This window comes from Nematostella vectensis, chromosome 7, assembly GCF_932526225.1.
Source record: "Nematostella vectensis chromosome 7, jaNemVect1.1, whole genome shotgun sequence".
In the NCBI taxonomy this organism is placed as follows: Eukaryota; Metazoa; Cnidaria; class Anthozoa; order Actiniaria; family Edwardsiidae; genus Nematostella; species Nematostella vectensis.
The window spans coordinates 8,014,440-8,033,409 of NC_064040.1; the positions used below are offsets into that span (position 1 = coordinate 8,014,440).

Consider the following 18,970-nt stretch of genomic DNA (forward strand, 5'->3'; position numbering starts at 1 on the left):
ATGGTGGTCAGTGTATGATTGCACATGGTGGTCAGTGTATGATTGCACATGGTGGTCAGTGTGTGGTTGCACATGGTGGTCAGTGTATGATTGCACATGGTGGTCAGTGTATGATTGCACATGGTGGTCAGTGTATGATTGCACATGGTGGTCAGTGTATGATTGCACATGGTGGTCAGTGCAGGATTGCACATGGTGGTTAGTGTATGATTGCATGTGGTGGTCAGTGTGTGATTGCACATGGTGGTCAGTCTATAGTTGAACATGGTGGTCAGTTTATGATTGCACATGGTGGTCAATGTATGAATGCACATGGTGGCCTGGGTGTGGTTGTATAATGGTGTTCAGTGGCTGATTGCACATGTTGGTCAGTGGATGATTGCACATGGTGGTCAGTGTGTGATTGCAAATGGTGGTCAGTGTGTGATTGCACATTTTGTTCTATGTGTGATTGCACATGGTGGTCAGTGTATGATTGCACATTGTGTTCATTGTATGATTGCACATGGTGGTCAGTGTATGATTGCACATGGTGGTTAGTGGTTGGTTGCACATGGTGGTCAGTGTATGGTTGCACATGAAGTAAATTTTTCTTTTTAACATGCCATCTTTCCCAAGCAACCCAAACAACTACACACCCGTGCAGTCCCACCAGACAAGACAAACTTCACGAGATGATCACTACACCTTACAAGAAGAGCATTCGTTCCGTGAGCCCTTGCCGTCACTCCCTATAGACGTTGAGGAAGTGCCGTTGACCAAGATTGAGCCGCGGCAAGCGTCCGCCATTAAGCGCAAGCGCGGTTCCATGAGCTCCCTGAGCTCGGCGGGCTCGTCACAGTGCTCTCTAAACGAACAGAGTCCTCTTACGTCAGACAGGGAGATATATGAACCAATGAGAACTACAAATGAAGAACCTGTTTGACAGGTTTATGGTCAAGTTGCATCAAATGATGGGTGACCTGTTTGACAGGTTTATACCAAGTTCATCAAATGTTGAGTGACCTGTTTGACAGGTTTATACCAAGTCGATTAAGTGCCCGAACATGTATCCTACGGGATATGAGTTATACGGGTAAAGTTGTCATCGATGCTGTGCCCTTAAAGGCTTAAGACGAGTAGTGTTTGTTGTCAAAAACGTGTGCGTCTGAGGAACAAAGCTTTGGAGACTTTGATACATAGCACACATCTTTAAAGCACCACCCCCCACCCCCCCTGTTGGCCGCCAAAAGGCAGTTCTTTCTGTCACGAGAGTTGAAGAAGCGGAGTGACGATGGCGGTGCGAACCTTACGTATGACTGCACACTCCCTCAGCAGATTCTGGGTACGTACGCGCACGACCAATCATCGGCCGCGTGCGCACATGGCTTATACATTCGAGAGTTTGGTTCTCACATCGACGGTGGAGACAGCAAAATATAACAAGTTTTTATAGTCTTATGCAATTGGTAATATGAAGAATATGGGATTACTCAATAAAGAATATGAGATGCCCCCTTATAAACATAGATAATATATTACAGTTTTAGTACAGGAACAATGACATATTTATTAATTACCGATTGTAGTGCTAATCTTACAGCAGAGTTTTTTTGTATGAAATTTTCTTTACAAGCAGACGCAATTTCTTATTGTAAATTCTGAATTTTGTTTATTTTTGCAGTTGAACAATATATAATAATGTGCCTGAAATTCATTGAAAGTTGTTGGCATTAAAAGACAACTAGTTGGTATAAATGCCCTGCTTGTGTCTGTTTTTGGATTATTTTGGCAAGATTGATTTAGTAAATATGAATGCTGTTTTTTTTTATAAAAGTTACATGTGAATAGTCACATGTAACTGACTGTTGTATGTAACGGACTTCCCCACGCAGTTTACAATCGCGAGTGTTGGTTAGTCTGTAAGCATTGCTAATGAAGATGATACCCGGGGTTTGTGTCCAAAACGTAACTTTTTTTTTTCAAAATGGGGCAAGCGACCCAGGCCTTTCTTTCAAGAAGGCGACCAGGGAAACGTAGCAAACTCCAATCTCTGCTCGTAAAATTAGTACCCTCTTACAAGGCTTGCTTCAGAGGAATGTGTGCGCCCCTTCCCCACCCCCCACGTGCCTGGCCTTCCTTAGGCTCGGTTTCCAGCCGTGGTTACGTCGTGCTCTGCTACTCCACTGACGGCTAGCGCACGTTCGAGGCACCATGTCCGTGCTGACGTCACATCGTAGCTGTGATAATTATGCGTGATGTGTGGCCTCACCGGGGGTTTTCCCGCCAATTCAGAGGCGCGTGCGCGTAAGTTTGTTGACGGCGCGAAAAAACAAATGTTTCAAATAAAGTGAAATTGTTAAAAAAACAATTGTAGTTGGTTGTTATTTTTTTTAGTATTAATGGTTGCTTTATTTTTACCAGAAATCGGCAAGCTTTTGTTTGGGCCTACAGTCTTCGTAACTGAACTTTTCAAACGCTGAGTTGAACACTCTCTCGAACCCTCCGCACCGGCCGCCATTTTGAACTCTTGTTGTGATAATTATGCTAATGTATTAACCGACGGACTTTCGAGTGGTAAGTTTCTGATTGGCTAATCCAGACAAAGCCTCGTACCCTGCGCCCAGCCGTGGAATGGGGAAGGACCGCGGGCGCACTGAAACCACCACGGCTGGAAACCGAGCCTAGACCTTCCTATGCGTATAACAAATGTCCTTTGAGAAAATAACATGAATGCCTTCGCAGGTCCCCAGGGTCTTCTGGGTAATTTTCAATATGGCGGCTTAGCTCACCTTAACTTACGAGGATCCAGTAATCTGGTAATAAGAGCGAATAGTATTTTATAGAGTTTTTTCCCCATGGTTAAAAAGAACTATTGTGTAGACTGCAATACTTTCCCTGAACTAAATCCCGGCCTTTCTCGCACAAAACCGCTATTTGTACGGAAATCTCGGAAAATGATCTCTCCATGGCTTATAGGCTGTGGATATCGACAGTTCTGTAGAAAATGAAAACAAAAATTTAACGACGCCCTCTGGTGAAATTGTTCCAATCATAAAAAAAACGTGCAGTCTAATAACAACCACTTAAATGAAGAAGTCATACTTTCATAAATTTGTGATCGAATGACAAGTTGAGGCCTCTAAGTCCTTCATGACAACAATAAGCCACTCAAAGAAAGTCGAGACTTTGTCATCTGTGATTGCATCCTCCATTCTCAAAAACTCCGTGACATGACGTTTGTTGAGTGCAACAAGTGAAGATTACTCCAAGCGTTCCATTTACTCTCCAAATAGAGCTGAGTTTTTTTTGCTGAAAGGAAAAAAGTCTGCATGACGATCGCGAAACAAACGCTTTCAGTCTTTTCTACGTGCGTAAACGCATGGGCTAATATCTATTCGCGTATCACAGTCTCCATGATAATACATGCGCTAATGATTACTTTAGAAACTCCAAGTGCTTTCAGGTAACTAGGTGATAACAGTGGTCTGCAAACATGTTCCTTTGGCGATTTGCCTTGCATGCAAATGATACACTTTCACACAGATACCCTTATGGCCAAGCTATCAGCAGTCATTTACACAGTCGTGTCACACACGTATTTCTAACCTATTTCTGGTCAATTACTCGTCGCTCCTCCGGTGGGAGAAGTGAGGGCTTTTCTCCCTACCTCAAAGTCAGTGTCGGACAGCACTCGTTCTTTCTTCGCCCCCTTTAAGTCAGTGTCGGAAGGCACTCGGCCTTTCATCGCCCCCTATAAGTCATTGTCGGATGGCAATCAGCTCTTCATCGCCCCTTATAAGTCATTGTCGGATGGCACTCTACCTTCCCCCGCCCCCGTTAAGTCTGTATCGGAAGGCACTCGGCCTTTCCTCGCCCCCTATAAGTCAGTGTCGGACGGCGCTCGGCCTTTCATCGCTCCCTTGAAGTCATTGTCGGAAGTCACTCGGCCTTTCCTCACCCCCTAGTCAGTGTCGGACTGCATTCGGCCTTTTCTCGCCCCCTCAAAGTCAGTGTCAGACGGCACTTATAGCTGCCTGTCCCCTCCCCTTTCGAAGTCAGTGACGAATTGCACTATTTGGCCGACGTCATCTTATTGTCAGAACACCGAAAGCAATTGTTCTTTTCTCGAAAGTCTTTGACTGCTTACATTTCTTTTCTTTTTTCTGTCTGGGGTACATACTCCCTCCTCGTATTTCCAAGACAGTTACTGAAAGTTCTCTGCTTCTATTTCTCTCCTCGAAGTCAGTGTATGACTGCACTTCGTGGCTTCCTGGTAATCCGCGTCGGAGAGTACTCGGCGTATCATCATCACCGGGACAGTGTACACTTCGGAATCCACTAAGTTTATGATTGCATTGTCAGAGTCTGTATGAGAGTGCATTCGGTCGATCATTGCATTGTCAGAATCAGTTAAAGAGTGCACTCGGTCGATTATCGCCTCTTCATATTCAGTGTCGGAGAGCCCTCGGCGCATCATCGCTTTGTCAAAGCCTGTGTCGGAGTGCACACGGTCTATCATCGCCTCGTCATAGTCCGTGTCTGAGAGCGCTCGATTTCTCATCGCCCCCTCGTGTTCAGTGACGGCAGTGGAAGGTGTATGTGATTGCTCGTCCACCAATGATGGTATTCTTAGCGTGTTTAGCACCAGCGGACCTCGGGAAGGCGTCGGAAGACTCGGCGGCTGAACATTAGTCGATGGAAGCTCGGGAAATACTCGGCCTCTCTGACACCACAAGATGATTCTGAGAAAGGTACGGCGAATCTCGCGGTCACGGAATGTGTACACGAGCGGGTTGAACATACTTTGACTGTACTGAAGCCATTTGATAAATTCCATCAGAAATAGCGCATCGCTACTATCGGTAGGAAGGCACGATTTGCTGCAAAACATCGCAAGAACAGTAACAACAAAGAACGGTAACCATGCCGCGTAAAATAGGGCCGTCACCACTGCAAGCGTGAGCGCAGTCCTTCGCTCTTTACGCACGCTCTGTCCTGAGTCACTTGCAGCGTTGCAGCTGACATGCGGAGCGCGGTGCGTTAATGTCTTCACGATACCGAAAATGGCTACATTCATGACCGTAACAACGATCATCGGAAACACGAAAAATGCGAAAATGAACGAAAGAGTATACGCCTTGAGATATACTTTGTCGGATTGTCTGTATACAAGCGGGTATAATCCCGCCAAAACAGCAGACAGAACCCACACCGATACGATGGAAGATATGTACACCTGCGGGCGAAGCGTCTTGAAGAAAAAGGGGCGAGAAATAGCCACAAAACGCTCTAAGGAAATGAGGGTCAGCTGGAGCACAGATGCTAACGCAGTGAAGATGTCAAAGGCTAAGTAGAACACGCGTAATGAGTAGCTTACTTGCCATTTCATGACCGTGCCGCAGTAGATCCACAATGGAAGAGAGACTGTTCCCACCATCAGGTCGCTCACCGCCAAGCTGAGAAGGAGAGTAAAGGTGGCCGTCCGCAGTCTTGGGTTAACTTTGTACGCGGCGATCACCAGGCTGTTGCCGGCTACAACGAAGAGCAAGAGGACGGTAGATACAACTAAGCGCGAATACCCACTAGGCTCCATCACGGCACCATACATCAACACGGGGTTGCCTAGATCATTCTGTTTCGTATTAGGAACGGTCTTGCTCGTATCGGGTGACTTTTGATGTTTTTTGATGTTTAGCGGCGTTTCTGAATCTAGACTCTATTTTTATAAGAGAAATCTTGACAGCGATGCTGGCGATTATTGAATGAGGAAAAGATTTTCGATATTGGTCTATGTCTTTTCAGACGCAACTATGAGTCCTGTCTTTTTTCATGAACTAAAGGAAATTCCCGAAAACCAAATTCTATTAGTGAGTACACGCCAATCAGGAAGCAATTTATAAAATTCAGCTGCAATTGGAAGGTTGTCATAAGTGACTGAATGAACCCGAATTACGGTGTTCAATTTCAGCATGTTAATATATTTGAAGGGAACTGCAGAGAAGTGTTACAGGTAAATAATACATGTACAAAGTAGACACGTGATAGAGCATATTCGCTACCGTTACTCTACCGTCAAATTTTCAAGTCTTAACTTTAATAGCTCGCAACCCCCGAAATTGCCCAAGGCATTAAAGGGGACTTCCCTGTTTATTAACCTTTCGATTAGGCCATGATCGATTATGAACTGCAACCACAAGAATCGTTTTTCTTAATCAAATACACCCGTGTTTACTATTTATTTTCAATACAAATTTAACTTAATTCACAGCTTTGGGCAATTTCTGGTGTCATTTAACAAGATTTGACTTGTCAATTAGCAAATGCATTCGGCTAATTCAGCTGTTCCGCTAAAAAAAAACACTTAGAATTTTCACCCTTTTTTCAATTAGATAATACCTCTAACGCACCGTTCAGAAAACTGACTACCAATTTACCGAGTGATTGATCTTCAAATGTACTTATCCTCGGAAATTGGAATTGTCTGGGCCGAGATTGTAATCTGTATAGGAGACGCCGTATTGTTTTTGCTACATGACTTTTCTTGTATTTGGGGTATAGTGAGGAAAATTCTCGGCTCCTCCTACAAAATGTACACAGAGATGCGAATTGAGATTATCAATAACTTCAAGTTCAACCTTCGTATTTTTTCAATGAAATGATAGGATGTTTCTGAATTATTCATCGGCTTTTTTACGCCGTACTGTAACTGTCTAAAGGACCGGCCATATTTAAAAAACCGGCCATATTTGATATCTCCCCCCCCCCAAAAAAAAAAAAAAGAGCTAGATAAAATCTCTAGAAAAAAATGAACAATCACATCAAAAATTCCTTGGATAAAAGGCACAGCGACGTTAAAAAAATAAAAGTATCTATCAAAAGTCTGCTATAATTAAAGATTATCCTGTGACGTCACAACAACATTATGAAATGCACGACTTCCCTTTTGCCTTTCTCTCATCCTGTATTCACCACTTAATGCTGCTATCCTTATTGTACCACAAAATCCCCGCGCCTTTTTTGGCTAAAATTTTGAATCAAGATTGGGGACATGTGTTTCAATTTACATGGCGTCATCTGTGCTTTCTCAGAAAAAAGGTAGCCATGGAAAATGCGTATTTGTTATTTTTAATACGATAACACCAAATCACATAATAAGCCTAATATTTCATCAACGCAAACGCGCTTGAACCTTGTAGGAATGATGCAAATACAATGAATAAGTAGTAAAACGTGCCAGAGAGAGCAGTAAACAAACGCTTGTGCTACTTTAGACTAGAGCAAATTCAAGCGGAAACTAACGAAAGAAATACATTTCTCCCAGTCATAAAACTCCATTGTTCTTAAGGCAATGAACCAGTCAAGAATAAAAAGGTTCGCAATGTGCTAAAAACGTTTGCAGTAGAGTGTGTTATAAAGGACCTTTAGATGGCGCGAAACAACGACGGTGCATGTGCGTAGCCACTTTTTTTCAGGGAGCGGTTAATTAAAGCTAAACCATATAGTGTGCCTTAAACAGGTAAACAGGAAACTTCCTAGTGAAAGCCTAATTCATGCCCAACTCCCACACAACAAATCCTTGTCATTAAGCCTAATGCCAGAGAAACATCCGCAGGGCAATACATGGACGCACAAACACCCAACAATACAAGCAGGTCAACAGATAATCTCGCAAGGATAGAGATAATTCCCATTAAAATCTAATTTGATTTAAGACAAATGCGTTTTGTTTGACAGAGAGGCCATTTTGGCTGGATGAACACAGATATAACAAGTTTACACTAACTTCCTGTGCGACAGCTGACGTTTCTTAGATATTAAGTCTCCAAATATGTACACACACAGTTCTCCTAAGAGCGCAAAATAGCATGGTGTTTGCCATGTCAGTGTAATATTACCCATTTCCCATGTTTCCTGTCACCATTTTCTATTTTTGTTTAATAAAGAATATAAACAAGTGTGATTGGAGAGCTGATTAATGATTGACAGCTGTCATTATAAATAAAGTCTCTTTCTTTAAAAGTTACATCCACTTGGTTTCGGGATTGACAAGAAACCGTTGTTGTTGAAGCGTGGGTGAAATACGAGAAGAGTCGGCGGGGATGAACTGAGCCCTGCCTACAATTAAACGAATACTAAATAAACCGACAAAAGGCGAGACGATCCTCGCCTACCAGCCGTGGTTATAATAAGTAACCATAACTATAGACGGAAATATAGATATACGTATTTTTTTTTGTTGGGGGGAGGGGGGTCGATCCTCTATAAAACGAAACACAGGATATATATCTTCTCTTCTGTTAGCCGTGCAATGCCCCAGCCCCCCCCCCCCCCCTCCCCCAGGGGTTCTGCCATCCATTGTTAAATATATCTCAGTCGGCTGACTCTGTCTTTCCTAGCGAGATACAGCCACGTCAGACGGTAAAGGCTTTAATAATATTCAATTTTTTTGTCTTCCTTCTTTTCATATAACTCAACACTTTCTTCCCTTTCTCCTTTCTTTCCTTAGTTGGGCCATGCAATCTGACTAAATGTACACAAATGTACACTATGGTGTTTCTCCTAAAGTAAATCTTGTGGCCTTAGACTAAGACATGCAATGCATCACGGACAGGACTAGACGAGCGCAATGCATCACGGATGAACCCTTGACTTGCTAAATTCCCTGCTCCTGATTCCTTGAATGCTTTGCTCTTTTTGTTCTACTTATAAGACTTGAAATTAAAGTTTGAATAAGTGTTGGCTTAATTCGGCGCAAGACCACAATGTAAAGAAAAGTCAAGCCCGTGTTAGTTGTTGGTTTTTGTGCGCCAATAATGCAACCACGCGCGACAAGTAGGCTTTGATAGTTTTCCGTTACTAAAACACCGATAACTCGGAGTTCGCATACCACGGCCGCCATTTTGGATAATGCGTTCCGTAGGGGAAAGGGAGAAAAAAATGCGCGCATTTTTCTTCCACCTCCCCCTGCGGAGAGCATTATCCAAGATGGCGGCCGGGTTATGCGAACGTGTTTTCGGGGTTTTCGTGCCGGAAAAACTATCAAAGCCTACACGTAGGCTAGACAAGGAATTAACTTGGAATGCGAGTACCGCACAATTATCAATTAGCCTCCTTAAAATACTTTCTTTAGAAAACTTACTGCAATGACGGATAAAGAATTCTGCGAAGTAGAGTGGTTTTCAAAATCCCGTGGAACAAAATGTAATTATTAAAGTGTAATAGTCAAGCAAGAACAAAAGAGAACAAAGACATTACAGTGTATTAGTACTAACTAAACTAAATAGTATTTCGCGGGTTTTTGAAAATCACTCTACGCATTGGTGTTTTTTTGCTAACAACTCACAACTCTCGTGTTCTCCCTATTTCCCCTCCACGAAACCACAGAGCACTGGAGCCTAGGAGCAACGTTTGGCCTCAATCTGTAAATGTGTTGGGTAGAGAAGGGGACGGATTGGACATCTGAACAATTTTGCTGATTTCTAGATTCATCTGTTCCGCTGCTATACACACGTCCCACTTTATTCACTTATACAATACTGATGAGCTACTTTGTTATGGTGCCAAAGGAGCGTATAGCGAGGCTTTCATGAGGAGGGGGGGTGCAGTCATAGATAGTCTATCGATTTAAACAGCCCCCCTCCCCTCCTTTCCGGACCTTCCGGTATAACACTATACAAAACGGCGTAAAATCCGAGATTTTTCAAAACGAAACACCGACTTTTTGGGCTGAGGGAGGATACGCTACCTAACCCTCTCCCGCCCCCCCCCCCCCCCCCCCCCCAACCACCATCACACCACCCCTCTCCTAGCTTCACGCCTCACCGACTACAAGTCTAGTTTTACTGCGCAAAGAAATACGGGGGGCACTGCCAGACTGTTCAGGGATGGTATTACAATTCGTTGCTATTGTCTACTCATCACGATGGTGTTCGTAGCCGGCTCGTGAGCGTGCTCGTGTCCTCGGCACCTGTAAATGATCTCCTGGATCCCCTTGCGAAAGTCCGAGTTGACGATGTAATAAATGAGCGGGTCGATAGCGCTGTTGAGGAGAATGCAGAAGAGGAAGACGTCGTACATGACTTGGAAGTACCGGTAGCGATAAATGTTCGGGCTGTAAATCAGCAGAAGGCGAGCGATAGTTATAGGCAACATAAGACTAGCAAAAGCCAGAACCAGCGGAGTTAATATCTTCTTGGCTTTGATGCTATGGAGTTGCATAGCATTTTGTGAGCTTCCCACCGTGTGAATTGTGCGGTGGAAGCGAATGCTTCGGTTAAGCCTTTGTCGTATGCCCCAATACGTAGCGCATATTACAGCTAGTGGGATGAAATAGTAGATCAAAGTTAAGGTGAGTAGGTAAAGTTGCATGTACATGAACGTATTTTGTTTCGGCCACTTTGTAATGCAAATCTTGCGCACAGGATCATACTCCAACATGACGAAAAGTGGGACACTGGAGGATAGGAATGAAGCGACCCACAAGCACGCGAGTGAGATGTGCGTGCGCTTATTACGAAACGTGCGCTCGGTATGACCTAGCGGCGCCACTTGCGTCGTTGCGGTGATATTCACATAGCGCGATAACGCAATGAGTGTCATGGTCCATATTGACGCCGGGTAGAACATCTCCGAAATCCCCACAACATAAGTACATCCGAACACTCCAAATGGCCAGGGTATGGGCTCCATTCGGACTACAAGTGCGGGGAAGATCACAAGAAGAATTCCAAGGTCGGCTACTGCCAGACTTAGCAGATATAGCCGAATGGAGGAGCGGGTATTCCGAGTGAGGATCACTACACATACCAGCAGGTTACCTAAGGTACCGATGATAGCGGTCAGGCCCTGGATTGTACGCATGGCGATTTTGACTTCGATGGGATAGTAATGCATGGGTGGGATCGAGCCGGTTGCATTCGTCGAGTTATCTATGACCTTAAAACAGAAATAACAGTTAAGTGTGAGTATGAGTGTGAGTGTCAGCAGAGGTACCCCACAGTACCCACAAGGAAAAATGGCCGAGGTATTTATTTTAGTGCCTTTGTAAATAGAAATAAAAGCGGAGGTAGTCGAGAGTATCCACAAGACAACTTTGCCGAGTTATTCGTTATGCGCGCCTTTGATAAACGGAAATAAAACTGTGAGATAGCAAAGATAGCTACCAGTACCTACAAGGGAAGAGTTATTCATCATTTAAGTGCCTTGAACAAAACCAATTAAGTGTGAGTAGTCAGTAGAGGTAGACAACAGTAACCACAGGGGGACATTGCAAAGTTTTTTCATGCGTTGACAAACCTCTGTAAGGCCGTAGCCTGTAGAAGGTAGAACAGTAGAACCCGACATCGAGTCATTCATGGCTGAAGGAGTGACCTTAAGAAACAGAAACAAAACAGCGTATGAGTCAGCAATACAGCCTCAAGTGTGTAGTGACCCCGTCATACTTGAGGGTTGTCACAATACTAGCATTTTATCCAAGACAAGAGGAATTAAAACTTACTTCCCGTAGCTTAAATCGTTGCCTAGTTACGTAGCATCAACTCACGACATACCAATGCTCGAGTGCCGCATTCTCTCGTCTTTTTACTAAGCGTTGTGTTTAAACTAGTGTAGGGTGGCAGAAGAGAAGAATTCGGAGTTAACTAAACGCGCGTGAAAATAAGCGTAAAGGCTATTGACAGGAAAAGAGAAGAAATGGACTTCAATTACATTTTCTTTCAATGCAATTCCTTCTGAGTTTAACCCATTGACTCCTGGCTGTTTTTGAGCTGAATTTACAAAAAAACAGACTGAAAAACAGATACCCCCCACCCCTATTCTGAGTTTTATACAGCCCGTCAAAGTCAAACACAGCTGCACCTAGTCAGCGGTATCCAAGCTTTCCAACAGTGCTTTGCGGTCCCCACTTTTAATCCCTCGTCGTTGTGCTGAAGCCAGCACAAGTTGATGGTTGCTTGTATTTTTCATAAAAAATACAGCTATGAGCATATTAGGAGAGTGTCTCAGGACATCATGAAGTCTTTTGGGGCATAATTGAGTGCTTTGCTTATGGATATTTGCAAGCAAAGGTGGATTCATGATGATTTTTTCTTGTTTGGCTTTGCCTGGATGAGAAAATAATTTTCTAATGAATCACCACAGCTCTCCTAAATGCTGTCTTTTCTGAAACCAAATTGATTCCAAAATTGTTTACACTGCTATTCTGGGTCTGTATGACCTGGAATTGATTTGTTTGGCTTCGGGGTGAAAAGACTTCTAAAAAACCATCTGACTTTGGGGAGAGGAGTGTTGACTGGTCCTCCCCTCGTGAATTTTTCCCTGGATCTCCCAGAATGCTTTGCAATCCGTAAAGGCATCTTTGTGGTTTTACAAGCCTTCAAGGAGTGGACATTGTGTTTTGAGGGCATAGAAATGAACCTGGAGGATCAGAATAAAGGTATCTATTTGTGTCTTGAGCTGTGTTTGCTGATCTCTCTCCCTTGTGTTGTATTTTGGGCGTTTTATTGAGAGGGGTGATTCTGCTTTTCTTTCCTTGTTCGATTTGAAATTTGTCAAAGAACCTGTGCTATTATTTGGCTTAAGAGTAGTTGCCAACACCTTGGTTGGATGTATATCTTCAAGACCATTCATCCCTTAGACTGATGCCTGAGTATCTTCATCTTGTTGTGTTTAGTTTGCATTTACGAATTTTTTGGGTTGTGGGTACTTCCCAAAGCCGGTACAGGCCGTTTGAGGGGTCAATGTGTTAAAGAGCCCTGTTACCCACGCCACAGAATGTAGTACCTCGCATAGAATGTAATACTTTGCACAGAATGTAATACCTCGCACAGAATGTTACACACGCCACAGAATGTAGTACCTCGCACGGAATGTAATACCGCGCACAAAATGTAATACCTCGCGCAGAATGTAATACCGCGAACAAAATGTAGTACCTCGCACGGAATGTAATACCTTGTTTAGCTTTTGCCATAGAATGTAGTACCTCGCATAGAATGTAATACCCCGTTAGCTTTTGCCACAGAATGTAGTACCTCGCATAGAATATAATACCTCGTTTAGCTTTTACCACAGAATGTAATACCTCGCACGGAATGTAATACCTCGTTTAGCTTTTGCCACAGAATGTAGTACCTCGCATAGAATGTAATACCTCGTTTAGCTTTTGCCACAGAATGTAGTACCTCGCACGGAATGTAATACCGCGCACAAAATGTAATACCTCGCACAGAATGTAATACCTCGACTTAGCATCAAGGGTTTGTAACACCATTGTCACATAATCTGCAAAACCGCGAGAGGGGAGGCAACGAGATGGACACAATCGAATTGATGGCGTCACAACACTTGTCGCCTATCATGTTGCCCCCCCCCCCCCCTTTGAGAACTTAATGGCGTCTTGAGGTGATGTTAGGTAGTATGGCGATGCTTTTATCAACAGATAATATTACTTTATTTGTTGATTGATGAAATTGTGTAATGATACAAAAACCTGGATACACACTCACTATTGTGCTAGAATAACAAAACAGATAACAAATGATATCGTTACCCTGCGTTAGGCTTTGTTCATATAACTTTTTGCATATCGCCAAGGAAACAAAATGACTGAGTCTGTTATGTCTTGCAACCTTACACCGGTTAATATACGGTAAAGATATTTCGTGTCATTTCTGTATTGCCATCTAAGAGTGTTTCTAAGTGTGTTACTTGATACCCCCAGTTCAAGATATATCAAACTTCGTCAATAAAGTACTTCATAAGTAAAGAAACTGAAGCCTGTTTTCTATCTAAGGGTACCAGTGCCGGTGGAGCCTCTAGTGGAGCCGCACCCAGAGCGGGAGGTAGCTGGGTAGACCCTAGTTTTAAAGAGTGTTGACCAACCACTTCTTTGTTATTGTTTACATTAAAATTACAACGGTCAATTTACCTAATCACCATTAATTTTCGCCACGTCAAAATTTTGCGATTTAAAGATGGCAATATTTCGCGACACTTTATTTTCGCAATTTGTCTATTTTCGTAAAAAAACAGATCACTTTATTTTCGCGATTTCGGGATAATAAAATCAAGCAAAACAAGGGGGATTAAAATGTGCTGTAATCATCAAAACTGAAACAATTTGTAACAAAAAGATGCGTGGGCTAAATTTAGTCCAAGGCAACCCTTTACCGTAATATATGTACATTAGATGACTAAATAGACAAGGTGTTTCCATAAAGCTATTTAAACGGCCAATACTCCCCCAAAGGCTTCTTGTGTACTCACTTAATTTTCGTTCATCCGAATTTTCGCGACACTTAATTTTCGCGTCACTTTAAGTTCGCGAAATTAAAGTGACGCGAAAATAAAATGTAATAAGGTACAAGAAATAACCATTCATTATTGAAGTCTGATACTTAATTGACAATATTTTATGGGAAAAGAGGCTGTTGTGACTCGGTTTTCTGTGGGAGCGTAAAATAATGGCGGGGTTGGTCTACTTGATATGACACTCGCCGTATTGTCTTAGCTTTAAATCAAGGAATAGTATAAGGGTTCTAAGAGAAACATGGGTTCCCGTCTCAGACACAGTAGCGGTGTTGCTGAACCAAAAAGCCAAAGTCTGTTCAATGAGAAAATATATTTTGGCGGTGTGGAGGAGGGGGAATGGTACGTCCCCTTGCATTGCGCCCGCCCTAAAAACGCGCCTGAGTTTTCTTATCTAATGCCACTATCGCGTTGAGACGTCTGACATTGGTCTGCCACTGGGAATTAAAATCAAGCTCCCCCTCTCTCACAAAACAGCAGCGCAGAGCAAACCCGAGATTCAATAGCTTTAATCCTCCAGGATGATAAATCTCTGTGTATAATGTGGATACAATAAGAACTATTCTTGACTCTAAGATGAGGCATGTCGATAGCTTTTCACCTACATCGAGCTGTGTAATTAGAATGTAAGTTTGAATGACGGCATTGACAGCTCTTCGTGTACAAAGTAAATAACTTGATTTCGGGTAAAAGGCCTAGAATCACTAGCACTAAACTATTAGCTGTAAAGGTACGTGAAAACCGCGCTAACATAATCTGGGAAGAAACGGCTCGTCAATGCTGGCGCTGTGTTTAAACCATGTCTAAACCGATCATAGCGTGATATTTGCGCCGTTCGTACACTGAGACATAACCCCGACCTGCTAGGGGAACGCCATGGAGATATACCCGCGTTATCTCATACGCACCGGAAAATATTAGTTTTTCTCTCGGATAATCTTCGATAGGATACTTACAGACTACTTTGCGCACATCAACATCTTTCTAAAGATATAAAGCTAACCACGCGCTCAAATCAGATTTCAATTATTTCCTATGAGTATGCGGTCCCCATAGCAACTAATGTCTCCTGACAGCTAGAAAGGAAGATCAAAGAAAATCACAAGTACGCCAACTTATCGCCGAGAGGGTTTGTTTAAGTGAACGACAAGAAAACATTATTTCTGATCATTACACATGACTAGGCGCCCTGCATCAAAGTAAATCCTCTATTGAGACGAGTTTAGGCAACTAACCCTTTGAGTCGCGCATATTTTGAGGGTAAACATGATATTATCCAAGCTAAACGCATGGGGGGCAGGACTAGTAAACATGAATGACAAAATCTTGTCGGCTTGTCTTATTCCTTGTCACCATCCGAGGTGTCATAAGATTGGATTTAGCTACCGGACACGGAAGGGGAGCGATGTGTTTTTTTTTTCGCTCGAGAAACAGGTCTTACGTCTTCTTGAAGCTGTAAATGATGTCAAGGCGTTTAAGGTGATTAAAAAGCTGTTTGAACAAGCTTTTAAAGCTGTAATTCATTTTCTTACCTTGGCTCCGGATAAGCGAGAGCAAAAGGAAAGAAACCCTGCACTTCTAGGAACTGGAGGGCTTTTACTGTACTCGGATATGTGGGCCAGTTTTCAAGTTCTTATGGTGAAATGACAGATTCCTTAGAAGAGGGTCAAGATGAATTCGAAAATATCTTTTACTACGTGATGGTTCCAGACAATAAAGTATATATCAGTCTGTGGGTAATGTCTAATGTTGCTTGGTTTCAAAACAAAAAAAAATAACAAAATTCGTCCTAATGCATGTTCACTTTAGCCGTAGGATACGATAGTAAGATTGATAAACAAACATAACGAAAGCATAGTGTCCAAGACAAAGGCTTCACAAAAACTTAATGGGTGAACACAACCCACGCAGATGCTTAAATAAAAGGGAAGTAAATAGAGATAGCGAACTAGAGCTATTCTTTTATACTTAAATGTGCATATTTGGTGCCTAACGGAGGTGTCAAAATCACAGGACAAACATGAGAGATCTCACGCATGATACCAACCCTACTAAACCTCGCTAATTCCGCTTCACGGGAATATTATAAAGCCATTAAAACGCTATAATATATCAGTAGATGTAGTTAGGGGTAATAGCTTTGTGCTTGGTTTAAAATCACACTTAAGAATCCATAGTTACTTACAGAATCACTTGCTCCACCGTCGAGCGGCACAGCGAGATGAGCTCACAGGTAGGCGTATACACAGGCGGGCTCTATGCCTAAGGCGGTTTTTAACGGTGGACAGATGGTTGAAAAGCCAGCAGTTCTCCTAGTTAGCACTGCTACAGCCAATGGCTTGTCTTGTGAGGTATGTACGGAGCTTGGCGTGCTGTGCTAAAAACAGGGTCGCGGGGTTAGCCAGCCCTGCTCGGGTTACGACAAGACCGACTTATATCGATTACTTGAGGCAGCCTGTTCCTAAATACAACAAAGCGCGATAATAGTGATAATGATAATGTGTAGACCGAGCACGACATCCTAATAAAACCATCGTGCGTACAAGACTGGAGGGCCATTTAGAGGTGCATTGCGAACATAGAGAAAGATAAGAGAAATGGAGCAGAGGAATTTGCATTTTGCGAGCACATCGGAATCTATATTAGTCATTTGGGCGGGAGGGGGCTGGGGGCGAGGGCGGTAGGTGGGGGAGGGGGGGGGGGGGGGTGATTCCGTTAGGCCAAAAAAGGGTGGAAGGGGAGTAAATCGTTTCAGGTTTTCCAGCTCTCAAACCCATAAACAGATTTTATAGACAAGAATCAGATATTGGTGACAATAAAACGGTATTACCTTAACAATGTTATCTTTTGCTCTTGAATTTTCATATTCACTCAACACTTTAATAGCGTGTAGGCATGCGCGCTGTTACTTTCGGTCAATTTTGTTTGAGTCCTCTCAGACCTCTTCTCTGAGGAGTAAGCCTTATTGTCAAATCGTGTCTAAAAATACCTATATAAGCAACCTGGCAGGTTGCCTGTAACCTGGTACAAGAGCATAACAGCTTGCAGCTCAGATTTTGCGACGCACTTAACCTGTTTCTTCAAGCATACACTTAAAGTTTGTGTCGCAATATAATACCGCTAACCCAACATATCAAAGAAAGTGAAGTTCTAGAAGGAATTTCGTTTTTTTATCCTTTGGATTAAAGTAGCCTATCCTCCTGCTTGTGCTATTATTTCATCCGAAGACCTCAAGATGGTGGGAGAGATAAACGCCTTTAGCTCCATCTTTTTCCTTGCTAGCAGAGGCCTCTTTTCTCTATATTTCGCTGGGCTGTCGTTCGCGAAAACGCGAACAGCGAAATACTGAGAAAAGTGGCCTCTGCTAGCAGGGAATCCCTCTTTTTGCAGGGACAAAATAGCGTGAAGAAATTTGACGGTCGCGCAAACCCTGTCACGCAAAATGTCAAATTATGCCATTGCCCCCCCCCCCCCCAACACACACACAACGGACGGCATTTGGGTGAGGTCAACAGCAATTCTTCCCTAAGAGATACCACTAAAACCAAACACATTTTTAATATTGTTCTTGAATTTTATTGCGGTCCTCTTGCGGTCACCAAACTCGTTTTCTGGTGACTTTTAAGAGTGCTGCCATCTTGTCTTGTTGTTGTTGGATGATAAGATTATCCATTGGAGTGAAAACCCCTAAGGGATAGCCGAATCGGAAGAATCTTACCCGAAAGAATTAATTAAAAAAATCAATCTCAAATATAATAGCACGCGTTCATATAAAAGATCCGATAGTCAACGGATATACTGTCATCTATATTTAATTGCAATAAAAAAATGAATGTCAAAATAAAAAACATATACCAGACAATAGCCCTTGACGGTTCATCTTCAAGCCTTCGAATTATGATCGGTCAGTTCATGGTAAAAAAAAATCAAGGTCAATAATTGTAATATTACGCTATATGTAAGAGTGCACAATGAGAAAGGCGAAATAGCGTAAAGGGCCGGAATATGTAGGGAGGTAGAGCAGTAGAATGACCGCCAAGGGGAGAGATGGGTAGAGATGGGTGTGTCACGTGTGGGCGTATGGGCATGGATGGGTAAAGGCAGAGGGATGGGGGGTAGGGATGGGGTTGGAAGAAAACCCAATAACCCCCCCCCCCCCCCCCCCTTCTCTCTTCCACCCATCTACACTCAAAGGACCAAATAGGGCGATGTATAAAACTGAGAAATGGTGGTGGTGGGGGGAGGGGGGGGGGGGAGGATGCAGGTTTGGCGCAGTAGCGCATGTAAAAAACCCTGAAAAAGACTGGTGCTGGCCAGGTTCATGCACAGCGCTTTGTGACCTTGAGAGCGCTTGCAAAGTACGCTGGATCTTCGAGCATGGGTACTGGCCTGCCGTAATATTGTTCTAAAAAAACACATCCGCGTTGTTGTCAACTTTTTCTTTTTAATTAAAAAAAGATAGAATCGCGACGGAACAATAAAAGAAAGTAGGTTAGTAAACCAATTGCGTAAACATGACTGTGAACTGAGTGATCGAGGAAGTAGGAGGAAATAGAATAGATGGATGAAAGGAAGAAAGACAAGGCAACACAGTGGGAGCGAGAGTGCCCCATTAGTGTTTGCACTTCAATTTCTGAATACCCTCCTAGGGGTGACAATACCATGACCTCTTCCTACCGTG

General features: G+C 43.1%; 2 protein-coding genes across 6 annotated transcripts in view; one reads left to right on the plus strand and one right to left on the minus strand.

The window, feature by feature from the left end:
• LOC116612144 (protein sidekick) overlaps window positions 1-1,737 on the plus strand; it is a 19,648-nt gene extending 17,911 nt beyond the window's left edge. For all 5 annotated transcript variants that reach the window (XM_032372770.2, XM_032372769.2, XM_048729928.1 and 2 more), the window contains one exon: window positions 604-1,737. In XM_032372770.2, coding sequence (XP_032228661.2) covers window positions 604-925 — 322 coding nt within the window. In that variant the 3' untranslated portion in view covers window positions 926-1,737. The remainder of the gene's footprint in view (window positions 1-603) is intronic.
• LOC5504439 lies at window positions 1,415-16,898 on the minus strand. Its single transcript, XM_048730232.1, has 4 exons — window positions 16,475-16,898; window positions 11,278-11,352; window positions 9,887-10,917; window positions 1,415-5,696 (listed from the first exon to the last, which is right to left on the minus strand). The coding sequence occupies exons 2-4, from the start codon at window positions 11,335-11,337 to the stop codon at window positions 4,187-4,189; spliced, it is 2,601 nt and encodes an 866-aa protein (XP_048586189.1). The 5' UTR covers window positions 11,338-11,352; window positions 16,475-16,898; the 3' UTR covers window positions 1,415-4,186.
• Between the last annotated feature and the right edge of the window lie 2,072 nt (window positions 16,899-18,970).

Coding starts and splice junctions, on each gene's coding strand:
- LOC5504439 (XM_048730232.1), bottom strand. CDS start 11,337: ATGAATGACTCGATGTCGGGTTCTACTGTTCTACCTTCTACAGGCTAC. Junction 10,918..11,277: donor CAGGCTACGGCCTTACAGAG/GTTTGTCAACGC, acceptor TTCTGTTTTAAG/GTCATAGATAACTCGACGAA. Junction 5,697..9,886: donor ATCGTGATGAGTAGACAATA/GCAACGAATTGT, acceptor ATAAAAATAGAG/TCTAGATTCAGAAACGCCGC.